Source organism: Diceros bicornis, chromosome 8 (assembly GCF_020826845.1).
Source record: "Diceros bicornis minor isolate mBicDic1 chromosome 8, mDicBic1.mat.cur, whole genome shotgun sequence".
NCBI lineage: Eukaryota > Metazoa > Chordata > Mammalia > Perissodactyla > Rhinocerotidae > Diceros > Diceros bicornis.
In genome coordinates, this window is record NC_080747.1 from 85,316,482 (window position 1) to 85,343,873 (window position 27,392).

The following is a 27,392-nucleotide window of genomic DNA, read 5'->3' on the forward strand; positions in this document are numbered from 1 at the left end:
CTTGTTTGTGTGTTGTGTGTATGTTGTACCTTGAGCTGTTGGACTCAGTGACGGTGGGGTGGGGTGGCAAGAATACAGCTAAACCTAGGAGCTACTGCAATTTGAAGGTTGATTAGAAATAAACAAAGGATATCTGAATTCATGTTAAAATAATAAATAGTTCGGTGTTCAAAACTGTGTTTATATGAACATTTTTATAACAGTGTAAACCAACAAAACATAAAATAGAAAAAGTTTGCAAAATAAACTTACCTGAGAATCTTTAAAACTTTTGTAATTTTTTAGCCCAAGAGTCTATTTAGTTTCATCTTAGAATTCTATATTAATACCTATCCTTAAGTCTGTCTATGAAATGTACAATCCAGTCGGTTCCTTCTGCCTTCATTGTCTACGAAGAAGGTATGGGAAGCAGACATATTTAGCTCTTCTTCCAGGAAGAACCAGAGCTAATAGTCATTGAGTGCTCATGTGTCCTGGACACTGCACTAAGCATGGTACCTGGATTTTTAATTCATTACATGTAATGTCGATATTGTGTGATCTTGACTTTCTCATGACCAAAAGCAGGAATTTTAAAGTTAAGGTTAGAAATGTAGTTGTTTTGACAAGTTTTATAAGGTGTATGTCCAAAATTATTGCTCTTTCCTCTCCTTTGTGAGGAGGGAGAAATATCACATGGCTCTCACTTTGGCCCTGGGTATTTTTTCCTGAGACCTCTTTTCCAGCACCCTTAAGGAGCTTCACTGTCAGATTAACCAATTATTCCACAGTTATCACAAGACTTTGGGGAATATCCTCCTCACCAAAAGTTTGAATGTCTTAGTCTGTGTTCATGAAATACTTATCTTTAAAGTCATTCTCGGCAACTCACAGCAGCGTGTTGATACGTGTTCCGGTGGGTCCCATACTTAGATTTCACAGCGTCCTTTCTTAGCAAGGGAAAATTTCCTAAAAATGGGGATACTAAAATGAAATTATCAGCTTTAAATTTTGTCACCTAAGAACATTTTAAAAATTGAAAACTATCTTGTAAAAGGTAATTTTAACACCTTTAAGAAGGTTATACTCTCAAAGTTTTTCTCCCCACATTTTCAATTGCTAACATAAAGAGCTGTGCCCAAGTGTTTTTCCCACCCGTGCAAATTTTGCAAGCTGTTATTTTAATAACTCTTTTACATAAGCATTATTAATCAGTTGCTGTCACTTCCTCTTGTAAATTCACAGAATTCTATCATGTCCGCCTTAAAAAGTAGACATCTAATAACCAACTGCATCTGATTTGATACAATAGAAGATAACTTAGCTCTTGAAACACATATATTGGGTTTCTAGAACCTTCAAAAAACAGCTGTGTTGTTACTGTGTCACATGATATTTTTGAGGCATGCTTCTTACCAGGGAGCTACTCATTGCCTTCCTCAGCAAATGAGCACCACCATTCCATAAAGAGGTATCCAAAACTGGTGAGCATGCTTGAGGTATTAATGATTCATTCATATGGGTAATTAAGCAAGTTGTATTGTGAAAAGCACATTAGAATTCAGCTTTGAGTTCAATGCCTCATATGATGATTCATTAAATTGCTTTTGTATTTTGTAACCTAATATGGTATTATGTTTATGGGAAGCTAATTAAGCCAGCTGCTGATCTATATAGTTCTGCCTACTTACTGTGATCCTATAGTCTTCCATTAGAAATGTGCTATCAGACTCTTCTGCAAAGAGAGTTTTAAAACTGCTGTTCAACAGGTTTCTTAAATTATGGTGGATATTTTATTTACTATGTACCAGAAACATATAGGTAATTGCACTTCATCCATTTAGAATTCAGTTGTGGCAGCATCGCCAATCTGGAGAAGACCAGCAGGGATGTTACTAATACACATGTACTTTATTCAGCAGTGAGTTCCGCAGGTCCCCATCTTCAGAGTCTGCTTATTCTTTCTTCACACCTAATTCTAACAAGTTTGGCTGATTTCTGCTCCTGAATAAATCACAAGTATCAACAGGGTCCTGCTAGAGGCAGGGAAAAATAAAATGTGACAGCTGACAACAGAAGAGGGAAGTAAAAAATAAATTTCATGTGAACATTAAAAGCGTAACAACTTGAGACAATTTAATATAGGATCCCACGCAACCCAGTCCCTGAGAGCATCACTGTGATCACATTGTACCAAGGATGCTTACTGATGGATTTGAGTCAAGATAAGGAGTACATGGTATTTAAGAAGCATTTGGTGATACCAGTTTCCACTTCAAATAGTACATCCAGGTGGAAAATTTTTGCACAAAATACCTTGACTCATTCCTTGATATTTTGAGCCTTATAAGAATTTTTTCCAATCAATTGAAACATCTTTCAAGTTTAATCATTGTAGTTCACTACATAATTTAATTTGTTAAAGTATGAGAAAAACTAAATATAGGATCAGTGATTTAAACTACATAAATCATGCTAAATGAACTCCTCCACCTTGGGGAGGATTAAAAATCACGTTTAAAAACTCTTTGGCAGCAGTTCCTGCCCTACCTTGCTGCCTTGCTGGCTGCTGCCCCTTTGTACCGGAGGCTGGCTTGTAGAAGACTGCCATAGCTGCTCTGTTCTGTTTCTTTAGCTATGCTGCATCATCTGAGGCTATGTTTTAGTTTGTCATAATAATCTTTTACTGGAAGCTTACTTTATTTTATCACGTTCAGATAGTGAACTACTTTTATATTTTGCAGAAATCCAGTTCAGTAAAGTCATGTTGTAGCAAGCATTATTTTAACAGAAAAAGTAGACAGTTCAATTAATTCTCAGCATTTGTATTGTGCAATTTTGTATTAGTTATGATCTTGAAGGACATTGAAAATTTGTCCAGAGAGGCCTGTCTCTGTCCTTCAGTCAGAGGTGTCATCACTTTCCTTTGGTTTAAATGCTTAATTCTCTGCTTACAAAGAGTCTATTGGTGACTCTCTTCTAGAACACTGTTGTCAAATAGATCAGCCACAATGTTAAAAAATTCCTGATCTCTATTAGAAGGCTGTAACTTTCCAAAATAATATGTAAAAGGAGAAAAGGGTAGTAAATTGCTTAATTATGGAGATGAATCTTGTACCAGTGAGAAAATAAAAATGTCAATTCACTAAATTTTCAAATTTCCTGTAATTTTCCATTGGTATGTATCATACATTTCTCTGCATTATCACACTAAAGATGGGAATCAACATACTTTCAACAAACTTAAGAAACTCAAAACTCAGAGGCATAGAGTCTTCAACTATGTGGAATGCTGCCAAGAAGTGAAGTAAGATGAAGATAGAAGTTCACTTTAAAATGCTGTGTTCAATTGTCTAGCCACACACTGGAAAATCTAGAAGAAATGGATAATTTCTGAGAAAAACATAAATGACTGAAAGTGACCCAAGACAAAAATTTAAAATGTTAATAAACCAATTATCAAATAAGAATGGAAAAGTGAGTTTTTAAATCCATAATTTTGAAAGTACTAGGGTTGCAAGAAAGATAATTCCAATGTTATTTAAATTATCCCAAATTTTTTAAAAAGGGAAAACTCCTCAATTTATTTCAGATAGCTAGTATAACACTAATATGAAAAGCTGATAAACACAAGACAAAAAAAAAATCCCAAAGACCAATCTCACTTCTTATACATGTGGATGAAAATACTAAATAAAAATGCAGCACTTTAAAAAAGAAAAGAAAGAAAAAGGTTAATACACTATGGTGAAGAGGATTGTATTCCAGGAATTCAAGAGTGTTTCAATTTCAGTAAATCTAGTAACACAATCAATTACATAAATGAATTAAGAGAAAACATGATCATATCAATAGATGATAAAAGAGCGATTGCTAAGATTCAATAGCCATTCCTCATGAAGATTCTTGAGTAAAATGGAAATTGAAGGAAACTGTTTAAACACAATGAAGGTTATTTATGGAAAGTCTGCAAGTATTTAAAATCATTTACTGTTCCAATTAAAATCAGGAACCAGCAGGAATGGCTACTCATTATTTAATAGTAAAGATTGTCTTGGGCGATCCTGTGACTGTGACAAGATTAAAAAAATGAAATAATCACTACAAATATAGCAAAATGAAAACATTTTGTTGATACATTTCTGGGAAACCATACAGAATAGGAAAAAACAGGATTAAAGAGGGATTTTTAGTAAGATATTTGGAAATGAGGAATACACAAAATTTAATAGCAATAAGCACCTTGAAATACTAATGGGAAAAACATTTCATCCACAATGGCTAAAAAAAATAACAAAGGTAAAATAAATTTACCAAGAAAAGTATGAGACCTGTAAGAAGAAAACTATAAAAATGTTACTAAAAGCAGTTGAATAAGATTTAAACACATGAAAAAAATACTACTGTAAAAATATAAATCTCTTAATATATACAATAAAATTCACACTAGAGTCACAAGAGTATTTAAATGAGAATAAATTTGCATTAAATGAGAATAAACAAAATTGTTAGAAAAGAATTGAGACTCTAGATCTACACAAAAATTTAATATATGACAAATGTGTTTCAATTCAAACAAAACAAAATTGGATTGCCAATTTGCACTAAAGACGTTGATGTGACACATAAAATGATTTTTATAATGATTTTTTAAATCATTTTAAAGAGAGAGACTGGGGACATCGGGGAGAGGGAGAGAAAATAGGAGAGTAAAGATGGAAAACCTTTGTGGCAAAAATTAGCACTTATGGGGCCAGCCCGGTGGTGTAGCAATTAAGTTCACACATTCTGCTTCAGCGGCCCGGGGTTCGCCACTTGGGATCCTGGGCTTGGACCTACTCACACTCATCCGGCCATGCTGACACAGCATCCCATAGAAGAGCTACAGCTCTACTACTATGATACACAACTATGTACTGGGGCTTTGGGGAGTAAAAAGAAAAAAAAAGGAAGATTGGCAACAGATGTTAGCTCAGGGCCAATCTTCCTGAAAGAAAAAGAAAAAACAATTAGCACTTATGTGACAAAAGAATGAAGTCAAATTTCAGTAATACATAATAAATATGGGGGAAGTTGCAATGTGGGTTACAGAGAGTTAACATCTGTCCTATACTAATATGTATTATGTAATATATAATGATAATATGTACCATACAACGAGCACTTACAAATGGACAAGAAAAAGGCAAACAACAAAAAACATGGGCAAATAATAATATAAAAACATAACCATAGAAGAGTAAATTATATACAAATGACCAAAATGTATACAATTGTGCTCTCACTAGTAATCAAGGCATGTGAATAAAGCATTAGAGGATTGTCATTTTATACCGTATTAGATGGTCACATATCAAGAAGAGCAACACCTACTGCTGGTGGGGATTTTGGAGGAGGGGAGCAAGTACTCTTTTTTTTTTTGTGAGGAAGATCAGCCCTGAGCTAACATCCATGCTAATCCTTCTCTTTTTGCTGAGGAAGACCAGCTCTGAGCTAACATCTATTGCCAATCTTCCTCCTTTTTTTCCCCAAAGCCCCAGTAGATAGTTGTATGTCATAGTTGCACATCCTTCTAGTTGCTGTATGTGGGACGTGGCCTCAGCATGGCCGGAGAAGCGGTGCATCGGCGCGTGCCCAGGATCCGAACCCGGGCCGCCCGTAGCGGAGCACGCGCACTTAACAACTAAGCCATGGGGCCGGCCCGGGGAGCAAGTACTCTTGTACCTTGGTGGTAAGAAATATAGATTGTTACAGTCTTTGGAAAACAACTTGGTAACCGTTGGGAAAAAGTATATTCTTTGTCCCAGAAATCCTATAGAAATGAAATCAGCATGTATGAATATAGGCATATGATTTTTAATTGCAACATTGATCTTAATGTAAAATATAAATTAGAGCTATATTAGTTGACTCAGTATTTCCATGCAGTAGTGGAAAAAAAAGTGAAACGCAATATGGCATGTTTAATTTCATCTCTGTGTATGTGTGCATGTATATGTATATATGTTTGCATTTGATTTTATAAGCATGGAGAAAAATGAAGACTATTTATTCTACTGGGGATGACATCATTTGTCTGCAGAGGGTAGATGGAATAAAGATGGGAATTTGGGTGGAGGGAGAGTAAGCAAACAGAAAAAAAAATGGAAAGAGGAATATGTTACTAAATTCCATGTATAATGTCCAATTTTGAAATTATATAAATTAAGTGTGTACACAATAAGAAAATTTAAAACATTAATTGGATTTGATAACATGAAGGTCATTGATGACCTTACCCAGAGCAGTTTTAGTTAAGTGGGAGCAGAGACTGTAGTAAAATTCCTATTAGAGCAGTTTGAATAATAAATAATAGTAAGATAGACTACAATAAACTGAAATTTTACCAAAATAATACCAATAAAAAAAAGCTAGGGGTCAGCCTGGTGGCATAGTGGTTAAGTTTGTGTGCTCTGCTTCGGTGGCCTGCAATTCTCGGGTTCGGATCCTGTGCATGGACCTACACACTGCTCATCAAGCCATGCTGTGGTGGCGTCCCACATACAAAATAGGGGAGATTGGCATAGATGTTAGCTCAGGGCTGATATTCCTCACCAAAAAAAAAAAAAAGGAAAAAAAATACTGCAAAGCTATAGCAATCAAAATAGCATGGTACTGGCACAAAAACAGGCACACAGATCAATCCAACAGAATTGAAAGCCCAGAAATAAAACCACACATCTCTGGACAACTAATCTTAGACAAAGGAATCAAGAACATACAATGGAAAAAGGAAAGTCTCTTCAATAAATCATGCTGGGACGACTGGACAGCCACATGAAAAAGAATGAAAGTAGACCATTATCTTACACCATACCCAAAAATTAACTCAAAATGGATTAAAGACTTGAATGTAAGACCTGAATAAACTCCACAAAACTCCTAGAAGAAAATATAGGCAGTACACTCTTTGACGTCAGTCGTAGCAGTATCTTTCTGAATACCATGTCTACTCAGGCAAGGGAAACAGGAAAAAAATAAACAAATGGGACTACATCAGACTAAATAGCTTTTGTAAGGCAAAGGAAACCATGAACAAAAAGAAAAGACACCCCACCAACTGGGAGAAAATATTTGCAAATCATATATCCAACACAGGGTTAATTTCCAAAATATTAAAGAACTCGTATAACTCAACAACAACAACAACAAAAACAACCTGATCAAAAAATGGGCAGAGGATCTGAACAGACATTTTTCCAAATAAGATACAGATGGCCAACAGGCACATGAAAAGATGTTCAACATCACTAATCATTAGGGAAATGCAAATCAAAACTACAATGAGATATCACCTCACTCCCGTCAGAATGGCTATAATTAACAAGATAAGAAATAACAAGTGTTGGAGAGGATGTGGAGAGAAGAGAACTCTCATACACTGCTGGTGGGAATGTAAACTGGTGCAGCCACTATGGAAAACAGTATGGAGATTTCTCAAAAAATTAAAAATATAACTACCATATGATTCAGCTATCCCACTACTGGGTATTTATCCAAAGAACATGAAGCCAACAATTCAAAAAGATTTATGCACCCGTGTTCATCACAGCATTATTCACAATAGCCAAGACGTGGAAGCAACCCAAGTGCCCATCAACTGATGACTGGATAAAGAATATGTGGTATAGGTATACAATGGAATACTATTCAACCAAGAAAAGACAATTTGTGACAACATGGACGGACCATGAGGGTATTATGCTAAGTGAAATAAGCCAGACAGAGAAAGACAAACGGCATATGATTTGGCTCATATGTGGAAGATAAACAAATACATAGATAAGGAGAACAGATTAGTGGTTACCAGAGGGGAAGGGGGTGCAGGGAGGGCAAAAGGGATAAAGGGGCACATGTGTACGGTGATGGATGAAAATGAGACTATTGGTGTGAACATGATGCAGTCTATACAGAAACTGATAAATAATAACGTACATCTGAAATTTACACAATGTTATAAGGCAATATGACCTCAATAAAATAATTAAATTAAAAAAAGGAAGCATCACTAGCAAAATCAAAAGACAAAAGAAAAAGTGGAGAAAATGTTTGTAATTTATATCACAATTGGCTTTTCTCTCCTATGTAAAAATTTTTTTAAAATAGAAAAGAGAAAAACCAAAAATCTGATGAATGGACAAACGACATGAACATGTAGTTTACAGAAAAACAAAGACAACCGGCCTTTAAATCTATGGAAAGACGCCGACTCACTCAGAATCGGAGAAACTTAAAATTACACTGAAATATCAACTCTCATTTATCAGATTGGCAAAAATTCCGAAGTTTGACAATATATCCTCTTGATGTGACACTAGAAAAGACTCTGCCCAAGCACATACACACACACACAAAACGTAAACACGTGTGCTCTTTCATTGTAGGATTATTTATAACAGCAAATATTGGAAAGAATTTTCCTCAGGAGCACTGCTTAAACCACTTGTGATGGAGCCACAGTGCAGTGCTCTTCAGTGCAGACAGGGAGGAGGACCACCTCTGTGTGCTGTCATGGGACAGAAAAGTGTATGTAGTGTGCTGCCATTTGTGCAATTAGAGGGGGATCGATTTCAACAATAAATACCTATTTGTTTGTATTTGCTAAAAGAAATATTGGAAGAAGAAACCAGAAACTAAATAAAGGAAGTGGGGTAGAATTGTTAAGAGACAGGAAAAGCAAGAATTCTCTAAAAATACCTTTTCACAGAGTTTTGACTTTTAAACCATGTAAATGTTCTTACATATTCCAAAATCATACTTAAATCTTGTTTAAAAGTAAATCTTGGAACTGAAAGCAAATGGAAATAAATAAATCTAACTGTATATAAAAGTATATGTAGTAATTACACTAAGATACTTTACAATTTAGTACTCTTAGCATCTTTGATGAGATACAGTCTAAAGACAAAAAGAACTGCAAGATATCTTAAACTTAATTCAGTAGTTTATTGTAAGTAATACTATTGGTATTGTTATTTTGAAATTTTGGAATATTATAAGATAAAGCTAATAAATATTATGTTAATATTATTAGGAACCAAGATATTCAGTGTAACAGGAAAAAGATAAAAGAAGTTAGGTAAAAGCCCTATGATGTTATATTTGAATTAGAAACATCAACTTGATCTCATGTTTTTTATAGTTTTATTTTTTAAACAATTTAAAAATTATGATAACATAGGAAACTTTATTTAAATTGTCTAGTTAACTTATAGAACCTATGTCCTATAATTGCATTATTTTATGTAGTATTCACTTTTTCTCCTCATTAACCAGCACTGAGGAATTTTGATTAAATATAATCAGTACTATGAATTATATTTTAAAATCATCAATAATGCCTGCTGTGGGAATTTGTGGACCACCACAATCAAGACGAGTGGCATAATATCTGACTTTGCCTGCTACTAAAACATTGGGGAGTACCCCCAGAAAAGCTGCTTCACAAAGAAATTAAAACCAGCTCTTACAGGGCCCACATGCAAACTCACCCATTTCAGAAAGGAACGTAAAATCACCAGAAAAAAAGGTGCACAGGGCTTTGGTGAAAAGAGACTCACCTGATAGGTCCTGAGTGCATCTCGGTGAGTGGTGAGACCTCTCCAGGGACTGGGACATTGGCGGCAGCCATTGTTGTGGCCTGGTGTGGGCATGCTGACAGACGCCATTGGAGTTCTCCCTGGGGCCTGCTAGCCCAGGTCTGCCCCACCCACTAGAGCACCGATTTAATCCAGCTCAGCCAGGGCAGGCAGCCCACCCTAGAGACTGGCCCCACCCAACAACAAGCCCTCAGGCAACTTGTGGGCCTGCATAGATTGGTGACTGGATTCTCTGCAGCCTGGCAACTGAGCCCACTTCAGAGGGGCAGGGTGTGCACAAGGAGTGGGTGGAGAGTGTGGGGCAGTGGTGGAGTGTGTGGGGATCCCACCATGGAGAGACTGGGTCCACTTCAGGAGGTCGGGGCGCACACAGGGGGCAGGACTGTGTTGACTGTGTGTGTGGACCTGTGGGTGGCAGGGCTTGTCAGCTGCAGAAGACTTGTGCTTCTCAAAGACCCACATAGGGGGCTTGTCCCACCTTCCAAAGCCTGAAACAATTGGGTGGCACCATGCCTGAGGCCAGCCCCACCCAGCTGCAATCCTCAGAGAGCTGACAAGAGCCTAAAGGCTGGAGGGTTATAGCAATTGTAAGCCCCTAAGCCTAACAACGTGCCACGCTGGGGGCCTACTCACTTAAAAGAAATACTGCAATACAAATGTGGTATTAGAACTTGCAGCCAACTGTGCTGGGGCTCCCCACACCTGATAAAGAGACTGAAGGGCCCACAACAACTACAAGGAGCTGAGCATTACAATAGCTGGCCAGGACCATAACTCGGCCTCCTTGGGTGCCTACAGGGAGAGCAAACAGGCCACAACAGAAGGACACACGTAGCCCACACAGGGGTCACCCCTGGAATATTGAGAACTGAGGGAAGCACACAGCAGGCCTCCTAAGCCATCACTTACATAAGGTCACCTATCTGAGAGCAGGAGACGTAGCTGACCTGCCTAATACGTAGCCACAAGCACAGGGAAAGAGGCAAAATGAGGAGGCAAAGGAATACATTCCAAGTAAGGGAACAGGACAAAACTGCAGAAAAAGAACTGAGGGAAAGAGAAATGAGCAACCTACCTGACAGAAAATTCAAACAAAGAGTGTTAAGGATGCTCACTGATGTGGGGAGAAAAATAGATGAACTCAGTGAGAATGTCAACAAAGAAATGGAAGACATAAAAAAGAACCAATCGGAAATGAAGAATACAATACTGGAAATGAAAAATTCACTAGAGGGACTCAAAAGCAGAGTAGAGGATACAGAAGAACGGATCTGTGAGCTGGACAAAAGACTAGAAGAAATTACCCAAGCTGAACAGGTAAAAGAGAAAAGAATTAAAAAGAGTGAGGACAGTGTAAGGGACCTCCGGGACGACATCAAGCGCACTAACGTCCGTGTTATAGGTGTCCTGGAAGGAGAAGAGCGAGACAAAGGGGCAGAGAATCTATTTCAAGAAATAACAGATGAAAACTTCCCTAACCTAAGGAAGGAAACAGACATCCAGGTACAGGAAGCACAGAGAGCCCCAAACAAGATAAACCCAAAGAGGCCCACACCAAGACACATCATAATCAAAATGTCCAGAATTAAAGATAAAGAGAGAATCCTAAAAGCTGCAAGAGAAAGTCAAGTGACATACAAAGGAAACCCCATAAGGCTATCAGCTGACTTCTCAGCAGAAACCGTACAGGCTAGAAGAGAATGGCATGACATATTTAAAGTGCTAAAAGGAAAACACTTACAGCTAAGAATACTCTACCCAGCAAGGTTATCATTCAAAATGGAAGGAGAAATCAAACATTTCCCAGACAAGCAAAAATTAAAGGAGTTTGTCACCAAGAAACCAGTGCTACAAGAAATGTTAAAGGGACTGATTTAAGGGGAAAAGAGAAGATCACAAATAGGAAAAATTATCTATTTCCATGATAAGAGGGTAATGGATACAAATGCACAAAAAAGAGGTTAGATATGATATCAAAAACATAAAATGAGGGAGGAGGGGAGTTAAAGAGTAGAGCTTTCAGACAGAAGTCAAACTAAAGAGACCATCCATTCTGTATAGAAGGAGAAAGGAACAGAGAACGACTACTAAAACACTGAGAAAAAAACAAAAAGTTAAAAAATGGCAGCAAGTACATACTTATCAATAGCTACTTTAAACGTCAATGGACTAAATGCTCCAAGTAAAAGGCATAGGGTGGCTGATTGGATAAAAAAACAAGACCCATATATATGCTGCATACAAGAGACACACTTCAGACCTAAAGACACTCACAAACTGAAAGTGAAGAGATGGAAAAAGAAACTCCACGCAAATGGCAATGAAAAGAAAGCTGAGGTAGCAGTACTGATATCAGACAAAATAGACTTTCAAACAAAAACTGTAAAAAGAGACAAAGAAGGTCATTACATAATGATCAAGGGAACAATCCAACAAGAGGATATAACACTTGTAAATATCTACGCACCCAATGTAGGAGCACCTAAATATATAAAACAATTATTAACAGACATAAAAAGAGAAATAGACAGTAACACAATAATAGTAGGGGACTTTAACACTCCACTTACACCAACGGATAGATCATCCAAACAGAAGATCAATAAGGAAACACTGGCCTTAAATGACACACTAGAAAAGATGGACCTAGTAGATATATACAGAGCATTCCATCCAAAAACTGAAGAATACACGTTCTTTTCAAGTGCACATGGAACATTCTCTAGGATTGATCACATATTAGGCCACAAAACAAGTCTCCATAAATTTAAGAAGACTGAAATAATACCAAGCATCTTTTCTGACCACAACGGTATGAAACTAGAAATCAACTATAGGAAGAAAATCAGACAAGCCACAAATACGTGGAGATTAAACAAAATGCTACTGAACAACGACTGGGTCAACGAAGAAATCAAAGAAGAAATCAAAAACTACCTGGAGACAAATGAAAATGAAAATACGACATGCCAGAATTTATGGGATACAGCAAAAGCAGTTCTAAGAGGGAAGTTTATAGCAATACAGGCCTATCTCAACAAACAAGAAAACTCTCAAATAAACAATCTAACAATGCATGTAAAGGAACTAGAAAAAGAAGAACAAACAAAGCCCAAAATCAGTAGAAGAAGGGAAACAATAAAAATCAGAGCAGAAATAAGTGAAATAGAGACCAAAAAAACAACAGAAAAAATTAATACAACCAAGAGCTGGTTCTTTGAAAAGATAAACAAAATTGACAACCCTTTAGCTAGACTCACCAAGAAAAAAAGAGAGAAGGCACAAATAAGTAAAATCAGAAATGAAAGTGGAGAAATTACAACAGACACCTCAGAAATACAAAAGATTATAAGAGAATACTATGAAAAGTTATATGCCAACCGATTCGACAATCTGGAAGAATGGAATAAATTCTTAGAATCATACAACCTTCCAAAACTGGATCAAGAAGAGGTAGAGAATTTGAATAGACCAATCACCAGTAAGGAGATCGAAATAGTAATCAAAAACCTCCCCACAAATAAAAGTCCAGGACCTCACGGCTTCCCTGGTGAATTCTACCAAACATTCAAAGAAGACTTAATACCTATCCTTCTCAAACTCTTCCAAAAAATTGAAGAGGGAAAGCTTCCTAACTCATTCTACAAGGCCAAGATTGCCCTGATACCAAAACCAGACAGGGACAGCACAAAAAAGGAAAATTACAGGCCAATATCACTGGTGAACATTGATGCAAAAATCCTCAACAAAATACTAGTAAATTGAATACAACAATACATTAAAAAGATCATACACCATGATCAAGTGGGATTTATTCCAGGGATGCAGGGATGGTTCAACATTTGCAAGTCAATCAACGTGATATACCACATTAACAAAATGAAGAATAAAAATAACATGATCATCTCAAAATATTCAGAGAAAGCATTTGACAAGATACAGCATCCATTTATGATAAATACTCTCAATAAAATGGGTATCGAAGGAAAGTACCTCAACACAATAAACACCATATATGACAAACCCACAGCTAATATCCCACTCAACAGAGAAAAACTGAAAACTATCTCTTTAAGAACAGGAACCAGACAAGGATGCCCACTTTCTCCACTCATTTAACATAGTATTGGAAGCCCTAGCCAGAGAAATCAGGCAAGAAAAAGAAATAAAAGGGATCCAAATTGGAAAAGAAGAAGTAAAACTGTCACTATTTGCAGATGATATGATTTTATATATAGAAAACCCTAAAGAAACCACCAAAAAACTATTAGAAATAAATGAATGCAGGAAAGTTGCAGGATACAAAATCAACATACAAAAATCAGTTGTGTTTCTATACACTAACAATGAAGCAGCAGAAAGAGATATTAAGAATACAATCCCATTAACAATTGCAATAAAAAGAATAAAATACCTAGGAATAAATTTAACCAAAGAGGTGAAAGATCTGTACACTGAAAACTATAAAACACTGTAGAAAGAAATTGAAGAAGACACAAAGAAATGGAAGGACATCCTGCGCTCTTGGATTGGAAGAATTAACATAGTGAAAATGTCCATACTTCCTAAAGCAATCTCTAGATTAAATGCAATCACTATCGAAATTCCAGTGAATTCACAGAATAGAACAAAGAATCCTAAAATTTTTATGGAATAACAAAAGACCCTGAAGAGATAAAGCAATCCTGAGAAAAAAGAACAAAGCTGGAAGTATCACACTCCCTGATTTCAAAATATACTACAAAGCTATAGTAATCAAAATAGCATGGTACTGGCACAAAAACAGACACACAGACAAATGGAACAGAATCCAGAGCCCAGGAAAAAACCCACACATCTATAGACAGTTAATCTTCAACAAAGGAGCAAAGAACATACAATGGAGAAAGGAAAGTCTCTTCAATAAATGGTGTTGGGAAAACTGGACAGCCACATGCAAAAGAATGATAGTAGACCATTACCTTACACCATACACAAAAATTAACCCAAAATGGATTAAAGACTTGAATGTAAGACCTGAAACCATGAAAATTCTAGAAGAAAGCATAGGCAGTATGCTCTTTGACATTGGCCTTAGCAGCATATTTTCAAATAACATGTCTGACCAGGAAAGGGAAACAAAAGAAAAAATAAACAAATGGAACTACATCAAACTAAAAAGCTTCTGCACAGCAAAGGAAACCATCAACAAAATGAAAAGACAACCTAACAATTGGGAGAAGATATTTGCAAACCATACATATGATAAGGGGTTAATATACAAAATATATAAAGAACTCATACAACTCAACAACAAAAAAAGTAACGACCCAATTAAAAAATGGGCAAAAGACCTGAACAGCCATTTCTCCAAAGAAGATACACAGATGGTCAACAGGTACATGAAAAGATGTTCAACATCACTAATTATTAGGGAAATGCAAATCAAAACTACAATGAGATGTCACCTCACGCCCGTCAGAATGGCTATAATTAACAAGACAAGAAATAACAAGTGTTGGAGAGGATGTGGAGAGAAGGGAACTCTCATACACTGCTGGTGGGAATGCAAACTGGTACAGCCACTATGGAAAACAGTATGGAGATTCCTCAGAAAATTAAGAACAGAACTACCACATTATCCAGCTGGGTAGTACCCAAAGAACAGGAAAACATAAATGTGTAAAGATAAATTCTCCCCTATATTCATTGCAGCGTTATTCACAATAGCCAAGCCTGGGAAGCAACCTAAGTGCCCATCAAGGGACGAATAGATAAAGAAGATGTGGTATATATACACAATGGAATACTACTCAGCCATAAAAAAGATGAAATCTTGCCATTTGCGACAACATGGATGGACCTTGAAGGCATTATGCTAAGTGAAATAAGTCAGATGGAGAAAGTCAAATACCATATTATGTCACTTATAAATAGAAGATAAAAACAACAACAAACAAACAAACACATAGAGACAGAGATTAGATTGATGATTACCAGAGGGGAAGCAGGGAGGGAGGAGGGTGAAGGGCTGATTGGGCACATGTGTAGAGGGATGGATGGTAATTAGTCTTTGGCTGGTGAACATGACGTAGTCTACACAGAAATCGAAATACAATGATGTACACCTGAAATTTATGTTATAAACCAATGTTACCATAATAATAAAATGATCAACTTTCTATTTTAATATGTAATTGTCTTGTAAAATAATAGCTGTGAATGTAAATATATTTTCATTTTCTTATCAGTAAAAATGATGTGCCCTTATGATTTAAACATTAGTCAAAACACTGGTGCAGTTTAAATTTTTAGAATTTTAGTACTAGAATTAAAATAGTTGAAAATGAGGCATAGAGTCTGTGCTAAGTTGTAAAACTGTAGAAGAAAATGTTATTAGAACAGTAGGTATTTTATCTTCTCCCAGAGTTATCTGGGTGTGCTCGAACTTTTGGGGTTTTAGTGATACATTTTGTAAAAGGTCTCAGCTTAACAGGAATAGATACATAGTTTTGGTTGCCTTAAATTATATTTGCTTCACTTTACAAATTTACATGTAAATTTCATATTTGGTGCTATTTTAATACCTTGCTTATAAGAGGGAAGAGAGAAACCAAAGTAATGTTTGGTCCCTGCATTTGGCTTTTGCCGAGGAAGTCAGAGTAATTTCTAAGAGGCCATTCATGAAGGCTATTTGAGAAGCTTTTATGTGACCCTTCTAACTTTAAAATAAAGAATCTTGAAATCCACTGAAACTGCGTTGTGCTTGTGATGGATTCTATATTAGCACAGCAGATTTCATCAGCCAGAATGGAAAGGCTCTCTGCTACTAAGGAGAAAACAATCTCATATGGAAAATAGGCTATTAATCTTTTCATTTCTGCTGGCCAACTTCAATTCCTACATTATTTTACACTATTAAAAAATCAGTTTATTTCCATTTGTGATTTAACTCTATAACTGTAAATAAATACTATTGATACTGTTTCATTTAAAAACTGCTAAACCAGACTGTCATTTTAAGGGTATTGCAGAAGTAATTTAAGTCTAACTTTAGTAAAGTCTACTTTTACTAAAAGTAAGTACTTTTACTTAACATATAATTTATTCAGATAGTTACTAAAACCAGAATTTAAAAGCTATTTAGGTGACCCATTTAAAGTTGGTGTGTTTGTTTTATTCCTGTCATTTTTTTTTTTTTCTTTTTCAGGTGATCTTTTTAACTGAATTACTAAACTGATGGGAAGTTCTACTCCTCCTATGTAGAGACTTGACTATTTTATGTTTCTGTCATTAGATTCATTTAATTTTTTATTATGCTTAGTTTGTATTATGACAGCATAAGCCTGATGGATTACTTTAAACTTTCCTACGGTATTTACAGATTTACTTTGTTCTTGAAATATAAAAATACTAGGAGGGCATTCTATTTTATATTATTTTTATTAAATTAACTTTGGAATAAAAAATCATAGGAAAGCTCTATAGTGAAATCACATATTTATTAAATCTTTGGTTCTAAGTACACTCCACATATTTGTACCTTTTTATTTTTCTCTCATGTGAGATAATTCATTAAGAGAAGCAGAGAGGTGATGCAAGTAAACTTTTTAATGAAGTTTTAATTCTGTCAATTCCACTCTTATTTTGCTTGCATCACAGCGTGTAAGTACTTTGGGCCCCAGTATGCCAATAATTAGAGCTCCATTTGGAGCTGTGATCAAGATGGCTAAAAACGCTACTGTCATCACATCCTTCGAATATGGTTCCAAATGGGGTGCGCTGATTCTTGCTGTTTCTAGAGCCAGAGGACCTAACACGGCCTGCATTTAGGGGGGATAAACATGAGGCATAAAGAAAAATGTTAAACAGAGTTAACATATAATAAAAGTAAATGGCTCTGTTAAAATAAACAACACTTAGCACTAGACTATTAGAAAAGAGACAAGACTTAAAGTGCTGAGGAGTTTTCATGACTTACTCGTCAATTCTATGTTCTTCCTAGCAAATATACCTGGAGGAAGAGTGAAATAGTGACAAGCCAGTGTGCAGGCATTTGGGGCTGATTTTATGTTCTTGTCATCTCAGCTGTCCCCTGTTTAAACATCTGCCTTGAGTGCTCACTCTGCTCTCAGAACTGCAGGAGTTCTAACTGAACCTGGGTTTTGCTTATTTGCCTTTACCAGGTACCACTGGGCTGCAATAACACAACACAAAATACTGAGGTTTCTCCTGGTTCTCTGGGACTTTGTTGCTCCTTTTCCCTTGTTCCTCCTATTTGGGAGACAGTGTGAGACAGCAAAACCGATGAGAGGTTTGGGATCTACACACGAGCACTGAGAGGCTATGAAGTGACTGGTAGCGTGGTGCTCAAAGCAGGCAGTCGGGCCCCAGGAGCCTGCTTTTCTAACCCAGGCACATAGAGAATTTTGTTGAATGGAAACTCACAAGCTTCTGTTTTGGAATAACAATGAAGAAAAGAATCTCAGGAAATCAAGACCTTAGGCTGACAGGTTAAAAAGTCTAACAGTAAGTAGCAATTCTTTTTGTAGGAGGAGAATATCATTGAATCAGAGGGCAAAACTACATGGTCTCCCTTGTCTTTCATTTATTCATTCACTCATCATTCATTCTTGTAGGCACGCAGTGCTTATTCACTGTGTACCCTGTCCGTCAGGCACCGTGTTAAGTGCCAGGGAGACATACCAAACCCAGACACTGCTCCCGTCCTCTCACACAGTCTCACGGTGAGACTCAGTCATCAATCCAATAGTCAGACAAACTAAATGTATAATTAAAATAGTACGTGTGCATTCACGTGTGGTACAGTGGGTGGCAGGGGCAGGAAAGATATATTTTAAAAAGAATCAATGTGTCTACTTTAAAATCACAACATTTAGCTCTACAATATTCAGCAAAATGTAAAAATTCCAATTTTCAGATATACTCTTATTTTATATTCTGGGAAATAGAATGTTTTCATAAGTTTAGGAATTATTTGTCATTAAAAGTATACTTTTCAATTTCAGAAGAATTGCTTTTAAAACAGACTCTAAAAGATTACATTAAATGTAATGAATAGTTGTGATCAATTGAGCATTTTAAAAGTCAGGCTAATAGCCCATATTTTGTGATTGCAGTAACATTTTTCATTTAGAATTTTAAAAATTCATTAACATTAAAATTATTAGAGTGACTTAATATGTTCTTACCTGGACTGTAGCTTTGGGCATCCATGATAAAGCAATAAAAATTTTCTCCTTAAAACTAAAACCAGCAAAACACATCAATGCAAATGTAAAAGAAATTCGAATCAATAATGACAAACTCACGGTAGCAACACAAAGGCCTACAACAGATAAAAACAAACATAAATAACAAAATATTTGGCAAGAAATTCTTCTTTATGCCTAGAGATGTGATTTGTAAAAGTGTTGAAAGCATTTTAAGACTATTGCCACTTTATGTCTTCATTTAAGTAAAAATAATAATCATAGAAAACATAAATCTGATTGAGCTTCTAAGTAAAGTGCAAAAGATTATCTGATGGTGGAGGTACCATGAAAAATAAGATAGATTACATTTACTTAATTCTGAGCGAATAGACTTTGGACTTTTACTATAAATGAAAGTATTCAAAAGGGGCTGATGTTATCTAATATTTCCTCTCAGAAAATAATTCTAATCTCCATTTTCTCCAGTCACTCAGGGCAGATACTCAAGGCTGTCTCTGAGAACACAGTGCACACAGGGTGAAGGAAGATGCAGCTCTTACTGGATCTGATGCCGGCCCTGATATCAGTTCCCCTACATTAAACCCAGTATATATGGGGTTAAAACCAAAAGCACTCATCCTCTTTCCCTGCTTCTCAAAGTTACACTCATAGTAAATATGCGTTTTTTTAAACCTTTGTATCCCTGAACTTCACAAGGTAAATAGAAGTTACAAATTGTTAAAAGCCCAGGTGGCCTCTCTCTGGGCTCACACTGAAGTTTTGGCTAATTACCAGTTCTTGAGGTTTGTTACAGGGAAACTGATATCCAGAGAATATCAAGAAGCTAAGCTTCCCAGACCCCAACTCCTTGGCTTCCTGGTGCCAGAATCCACCATCCACCACAGAGACAGAGACCAAGGACACTCATCTGAGGATTCTCTTATCTCGCCATCCTCCTCCCTGCCAGCAGCCTCACAAGGCCAAACGCAGGCTGATGGGAAAGCGCCAACCAGCAAGGCCACAGGCTCCAGCCCCTACAAGCAGCCACATTCCTCACAACCTTTAAAATCCCTCGCCTCCCATCTTTCAGGGAGACGAGACGAATTTGAGGGCTCACTCTTGTCTCCCAGCTGACATCACCCGAAACAAAAACCCTTCCCTTGCTATAAGCCTGGTGTTCCAGTTTTTATTTGGCCTCTCCTGTGTGGCAGGTAAAGAACTTGTGTTTGTGTCTGGTAACAGATCCACATGAGTTTCTCAAGGCCCTTGTAGCATTCAAAGACACATTGTAAGTAAAAATACAAATTATTCATAGTTTTCCTAAATATTTTCAAATCTTATATTTTTTGTGCTTCTAATCATTCTTACCAATAGCATTTGACTTAAGAGATGCAACAGATACTTCTGATCCAACCAAACCAAAAAGAAGGGGTTGAAAAACATTCCATGCAGTTGTAATAATTTTTTGGACGCTAATCTGTAGAAAAGAGTAATACATTTTTAGTTATTGTGGCACATAAAAATAACTGCATTTCAGAAATTTAAAGGTTCTCTTAGCATTTAATAAACGTTACATTTAATAAACTTCTACAAATATTTTATTTGTAAAAGTATTTACTCAATTGTAAAAATTGAGTAGGTTAATTCTTTTACTCAAACACTTAGGTAAAATTTGATTAAAAGTAATTTACAAAGCTATAAAATAAAAATATTATTTGTCATGGAACTAGTAAGTCCTTGGAGTTCTAGACATGTTCTAATGGTTTGGTAAGAGTTCCCACTTTTGTTTATCAGGTAACTGAACAGAGGTAGAACTATATCACCCAAAGAGAACATACTCAAGATCATGCCAGCATTTCACTCTCAAAAGGGAGTTGGGAATACCTGTACTAACAATTATCCTGGAACTCAGTCCCATGACAGTGAATCCTAATATGTCCTAAGCTACTAGGAATAAAATTCTGGTAATCTATTAGGCCTGCTCCCAAAGGACCCATGTTGAAAACTTCAAAGTTATTTTTTCCTTAAAACCAAACCAAAAACGTAGAATATATTCTTATTTGGTTGCCTGCCCTGCTTCCCTTTTTTGGAACGAATCCCTCCCAGTGCTACTTTCCCAATTGTGTGGTGACAGCAAAGCCCCTATTGACATAACTGTACCCTGCTCTTCACCAGGAACTGGATGGAGAGACTTGAGTCTCAGCCTGGGCTTATCTTTTTTCTTTTCTTTTCTTTTCTTTTCTTTTCTTTTCTTTTCTTTTGGTGAAGAAGATTTGCTCCTAGTTCACATCTGTTGTCAATCTTCCTCTTTTTTTTTTTGCTTGAGAAAGATCAGCCCCAAGCTAACACCCGTGCCAATCTTCCTCTATTTTGTATGTGGGTTGCTGCCACAGCACGGCTTGATGAGTGTTGTAGGTCATGCCTGGGATCCAAACCCATGAACCCAGGCCACCGAAGCAGAGCGCACTGGACTTAACCGCTACACCACGGGGCTGGCCCTGGGCTTACCTTTTTTTTTTTTTATTAATATCTTTTTTTTCTTTTTTTTTTGTGAAGAAGATCAGCCCGGAGCTAATATCTGTTGCCAATCCTCCTCTTTTTGCTGAGGAAGATTGGCCCTGGGCTAACATCTGTGCCCATCTTCCTCTACTTTTTATATGTGGGACGCCGCCACAGCATGGTTTGATAAGCAGTGCGTAGGTCTGTGCCCAGGATCCGAACCTGTGAACCCCAGGCTGCTGAAGCGGAGCACGTGAACTTAACCACTATGCCACCAGGCTGGCCACCACTTATCTTTTCTTTATAGAAGATACACAAAACCTTGATATCCTTTGTTTGGGGCTTAAACTATCTTCATAACTATTCCCCTTATGACTGGATTCTCTGATTGCCATTTATAAAAGTAAAGTTTAAAAAAGGAAAAAAACAAGAAACAAATAATATTACTCTTTTTTCTTTATAACACATTATCCTAGTTGTTACTTTTTTTTTTTTTTTTTGCTGCAGAAGATTCGCATTGAATTAACATCTGTTGCCAATCTTCCTCTTTTTTTGCTGAGGAAGATATGCCCTGAGTTAACATCTGTGCCAGCCTTCCTGTATTTTGTATGTGGGTCACCACCATGGCATGGCTGACAAGTGGTGTAGGTCCATGCCTGCGAACCCAGGCTGCTGAAGCGGAGCGCGCTGAACTTAATCACTATGCCATGGGGCTGGCCCCTGCTATTTGTTACTTTTAATCTTTAAAATCTAGTTATTCTTTACTGTTTGACTTCCTTTATCATGTAAAAAAAGAACTCTAGAAGTTTTCATTTCATTTATCTAATTGTAATTTATTATTAACCATTTAATTTCTTTTATAATTATGATTTTATTGGAATACTAAACAAAATGCCAACATGATTTTTGAGTAGGAAACTTCTCAAGCTTATTCTAAAATTTATCTAAGAAAGAATATGGGCATTAACAGCCAAGAAATACTTTAAAAATAAGTACAATGAGAGAGAATCTTTTATACTAGATTTTGAGACATAAGACTACAGTGATGTAAAATAGAGTGGTATTGGCATAGGAATAGATAAGAAGGACTAAATAGATTCCAGAAATGAACTTGTATATATGTGAGAGTTTAGATCATGTTAAAAGAGGCATTTAAAAATCACTGAATAATTAATGTCAATAAATTAGTCAATAAATAATTTGGCAAAAATTGACCATCCAATTCATATTCATACACATGTATATATATATCTATTACATGTATATATATATGTCCATGAACCCATAGATATATAATCACACACATGTACATCCTCACCTCACAGCACTCACAAAAATAAACCCCAGATGGATGAAGAACTAAATGCAAAAACAACACAAACTACCAAAGTATTAGGTGATAAAGCAAAAGATGTTATAATGTTTATACTCTTATAATCTTGGGCGAAGAAATCCTTCTTAAACAAGATACAGAATCCAAAACCAAAAAGGAAAAACTGGCAGGTTTGACTATAGGAAATTTTACTTCCATACAAAAGACATTATAAAATAAAGTTGAAGATAAGCAACAATTATATGCAGTATATGTATAAGAAAGGATTAGTAGCCCTAACGTATAGAGAAACTCTATAAGTTAGGAACAAAAAGGCAAATAAGCCAATTAAAAAATGGGCAAAGAACATGAATAGGTAGTTAAAACAGAATATATGAAGAGAAGCTTACCCCACTACTAATCAGAAAAATGTAAATAAAGAATAATAATGTTATTATATAGTTTCTTAGCCATCAGCTTGTAAAAACAATAGAACTAGTGATGATATCCAGGGTTGCTGATGGTTTGACGTACTGGGGACTCTCCTACACTTGTGGCAGTAAGTAGTGCAAATAAATAAAATCTTTTGAAGGGATAATTTGGCAGTACGCATCAAAACAGAAACATACCATTTCTAAATTCAGCGATTCCAGTTCTAGGAATCTATTCCTACAGAAGTACTTGTGCATTTGCAAGAAGACGCATGAACAGGACTGTTCATGGCACACTGTTTGTAATAACAAAAAACGGAAATGACCTAAACGTCTACAAATAGAGGGCTGATTAGAGGAAAGGATTAATTCTGAGAAGGGGGGTTTGATATTTGGGAGTGGTGGGGGAAAAGGAATCTTTTACATTTTATTCTATATGTGGACCCTCTGTATTGTTTTAATCTTTTATGAGCATGTTTTCATGTATTAATTGTATAACCAAAATTTTAATGAATAAAATAATTAAATCAACAATAGTTATATAATCATATTGCAAAACTTGGAAAAAGAAAGAGGCCTGAGAAATAACTCAATTTCTGATTGCATTTGAGTGTATTTCAAGGTCCTTTTCCTAAATATTTTATTTTCTTGATTGATTCATACACTTCCTCGAAGACACAAACTTCTAGAACATCTTCCAACTAGAACAAGGAGATTTCCTAAATGTCCATTACAGAAAAAAAATGGTTATTTTATCTTTTTAAAAAATGGTATATTAAAAATATTCACCTTTTCTTTGGACCAATTCATCCCTGCCATGAAAGTCAACACTAGTGTGCACAATCCTCCAGCTCCGTGTAAACCGATGCGGTGGCTGCCCAAGACAGCAGAGACACACATACTCAAAAGAAGGGATGCCCTCTTCAATGGAAGCTTTGTCTAGAATTAGATAGATATTTAGAAATTAACTTACATTAAATATATAACACAGTATTTACATTATCTATCATTTATTATTGACCCTTTGATACCACGTCTCTATATTTTATATTAAATAATGTCTCAAATTTTGACTTTCTTCCTTACCAAATATGTTACAGGCTTGGTACCAAGCGACAAAATTTCCAATTACTAAGTTTCATCATCTGCCACATCTTTGATACTAATGTCAGTAAAATGGTTATAATATTTTAACTGTAAGTGAAGAAGGAAAAAAAAGAGACCCATATAACCTGTAATTCCATATAACATATCCAATGAATTCTTAAAAATAAATTTCTGAATATCTCTCTAGCTAAGACAATTGTTACAGGGAAATTAAGATGGGAGTTACAGAAATACAAGAGTAATGCACATGCTGTAGGGCAGGAAAGGGTTGAGTTTATCAGTATTGCCTTAGTCAAAGGGAGCGGGAGTGAATTTAAGTCAGGAAATATGCAGAGATAAATGGGAATCTATCTCCCCAAAAATGTTCAAAGGAGAGTTTGAGGGAAAAAAGATAAGGAAAAATTGTCAGGAGTCAAAGGGCAATTTAATGAATAAAGGAGTGGGGTGGAATAGAGAGGGTCCTCTGAATTGAGTACATTTTTCTGATATTCCTTATTTGCCAGATCAGAAAGCAGAGACCTCAGTCAAGGCTATTGCCCTGTATCAATCACAACTGTGCTTGGGTTAAGCAGAGTAGGCACTGAAGGCTACTTTTGGGAAAGAGAATTAAATATTAAATTTAACATCTCATGGATCTTCCAAAAGTTCAAATTTTTGAAAGAAATGTCTAATAACACACTTCTAAAAAATAGATTAATTTTTTATTTACCTGATCTCCACTTGGAAAATATCGAACAAAAAATCCCAAAACAGTTCCTACCAGCACACCAACAAGTATGTCCCGAAAAGAGGCTATGACATTATTAAGGATACCACCTGTAAGGGCACAAATAAGGAAAACATTTCATAGAGAAATATTTTCACATAGCTAACACATCAGAAAATCAAATCTAGGTGGTTCATGAAGAAAGGTATGCATTTTATAGAATATACAAAAATAGACTTTTAATATTTACATATGTGAAAGCATATGCAGATCTATTTTGCAAATTAAATATGTACTCTCAAATAATTTATATTTATACACAACTCAGAAATGTTCACTGAGTAAATAGTCCAGAAAACGAAGAAGTAATTAGCCACAAAGTACTCCCCGTACACACCTCACCTCAAGACCAGGTGAGGCAGAAGGAGGGACAGAGATTGACAAGGGAGGAGTGCCTCTGGTACCTAGCACATGGCTGGTAATGTTTCTTCTCTGAGGTACTATTATGACAAAGAAACAAGTGATTTAAACATAAAAAGAACAATTTAACAGCAACAACATAAGAAAAAGATTTATTCCAGGGTCAACCTTAGGAATATTCAAGGGTCAACTGAGTTTCCAATATATTTTATTTATCCATATCTGTAGTTTATTGTAATAAGCTTAACAAAATGATCCTGGGTCACAAAAAAAGTTCAGTTATGCTCTGTGAATTTAGGTCAATACATCATGTAACTATATCAATTTTAGAAATATGTTTTCATTAAAAACAGTAGAAATGGGGGTGACAACAGCAAAATAGTGGAATGGGAAGCCTCAGAACCTCGATCCTCCACAGAGACACCAAGTTCACAATGTACAGTCCAAAGCCTTTATGAAATGCCACAAATAAACTAAGAAGTTGCAGCAGGAGAAAAGGGACTCATCACATACAGAGGAGCTTGCATAAGATTACCAGGAGATTTCACAGCAGAGATCTTAGAGGCCAGAAGGGGTGGGATGATACATTCAAAGCATTGAAAGAAAAAAACTGCCAACCAAGAATAGTATTTCACAAGATTGTCCTTCAAAATGAAGGAGAAATGAAGACTTCCCCAGATAAACACAGGCTGAGGGAGTTCATCACCACTGGACCTGCCTTACAAGGAATGTTAAAGGAAATCCTTCAAGTGGAAATGAAAGGACCTTAGACAGCAACACAAAAGCAGACAAATATAAACCTCTGGTAAGGGTAAGTATATAGATGAATTCAGAATTCTGTAATACTGTAATGGTGGTGAGTAAATCAGTTTTAATTTTGTTATAGAATTTAAGATAAAACCATAAAAAGTAACTAACTATAAAATTATGTTAATGGATATACAACATAAAAATGTATTTGTGACACTGATAACATAAAGCGAGGAGGATGAGATGTGAAGGAGTAGAGTTCTTGTATGTGATTGAAGTTAAGTTGTTATCACTTTAAAATAGATTGTTATAACTGTAAGAATGGAAAAAGATACTCCATGCAAATAGCGACCAAAAGAGAGCAGGAGTGGGGCCGGCCCGGTGGCGCAAGCGGTTAAGTGCGCGCGCTCCGCTGCGGCGGCCCGGGGTTCGCTGGCCCGGATCCCGGGCGCGCACCGACGCACTGCTTGGTAAGCCATGCTGTGGCGGCGTCCCATATAAAGTGGAGGAAGATAGGCACCGATGTTAGCCCAGGGCCGTCTTCCTCAGCAAAAAAAGAGGAGGATTGGCGGATGTTAGCTCAGGGCTGATCTCCTCACAAAAAAAAAAAAAAAAAAAAAAAGACAGCAGGAGTGGTCATCCTTACATCAGACAAAGTAGACTTTTAGTCAAACACTGTCACGAGAGATAAAGAAGGACATTATATAATGAGAAAAGGGCCAGTGGACCCGGAAGACAAGGTTAGATCTCAGTATTTACCATATTCCAGAATATACACGTATTAGAGATCTAATGTATAAAATGAAACCGTAAAAGTCCTTAAAATTTTAAGTGACAGTTTACATAGTCAGGTGGTGGGAGAGGATTTTCTAGGCATCTACCTGCTGGGTTTTTCACTTTTTTGGTTCTCCTCAAATTAGGTTTGGTTTCCTGTAGCATGTTCCCATAGCATCCTATACTATGCAGTGTTCATCCCCTTTGTAATGATTTGTTTAATATGAAATCCTTGAGAACATGGGCCACATGGTCTTCTCTGTCTGCTGTGTCGGGAGGCAGTGTAGGATAGTACTTAGAAGTATGGATCTGGGGTCAGACTGCCAGATTTGCATCTTGGCTCCTCTACTTATTGGATCTGTGACTTCGAGCAAGTTACTTAACTTTGTTCCTCAGTTTTCTTATCTGTAAAATGAGCATAGAACTATTGTGACTATTACATGAGTGGAAACATCTGTGGAACTTAGAGCAAGTACCGAGCGATTTACTCAATAAAAGCTAATATTATTGTTCACTGTTTATCCTCAGTGCTTGGCACAGTAGCTGGCACAATGGAAGAGGAGTACAAAAAATATTTTTTGA

The 27,392-nt window shown here is 36.3% G+C and overlaps 1 protein-coding gene across 5 annotated transcripts in view; it reads right to left on the reverse strand.

The window, feature by feature from the left end:
* Positions 1-82: 82 nt before the first annotated feature.
* Positions 83-27,392, reverse strand: part of SLC9B1 (solute carrier family 9 member B1) — an 86,482-nt gene continuing 59,172 nt past the window's right edge. For 3 of the 5 annotated variants that reach the window (XM_058547588.1, XM_058547587.1, XM_058547590.1), the window contains exons 9-13: positions 24,870-24,976; positions 23,843-23,992; positions 20,180-20,288; positions 18,809-18,945; positions 17,048-17,419 (exon numbers count right to left, since the gene is read on the reverse strand). In XM_058547588.1, coding sequence (XP_058403571.1) covers positions 17,207-17,419; positions 18,809-18,945; positions 20,180-20,288; positions 23,843-23,992; positions 24,870-24,976 — 716 coding nt within the window. In that variant the 3' untranslated portion in view covers positions 17,048-17,206. Of the gene's footprint in view, positions 949-17,046; positions 17,420-18,808; positions 18,946-20,179; positions 20,289-23,842; positions 23,993-24,869; positions 24,977-27,392 lie in introns of those variants that run through there. The other 2 variants (XM_058547591.1, XM_058547592.1) reach the window with 2 other exon arrangements.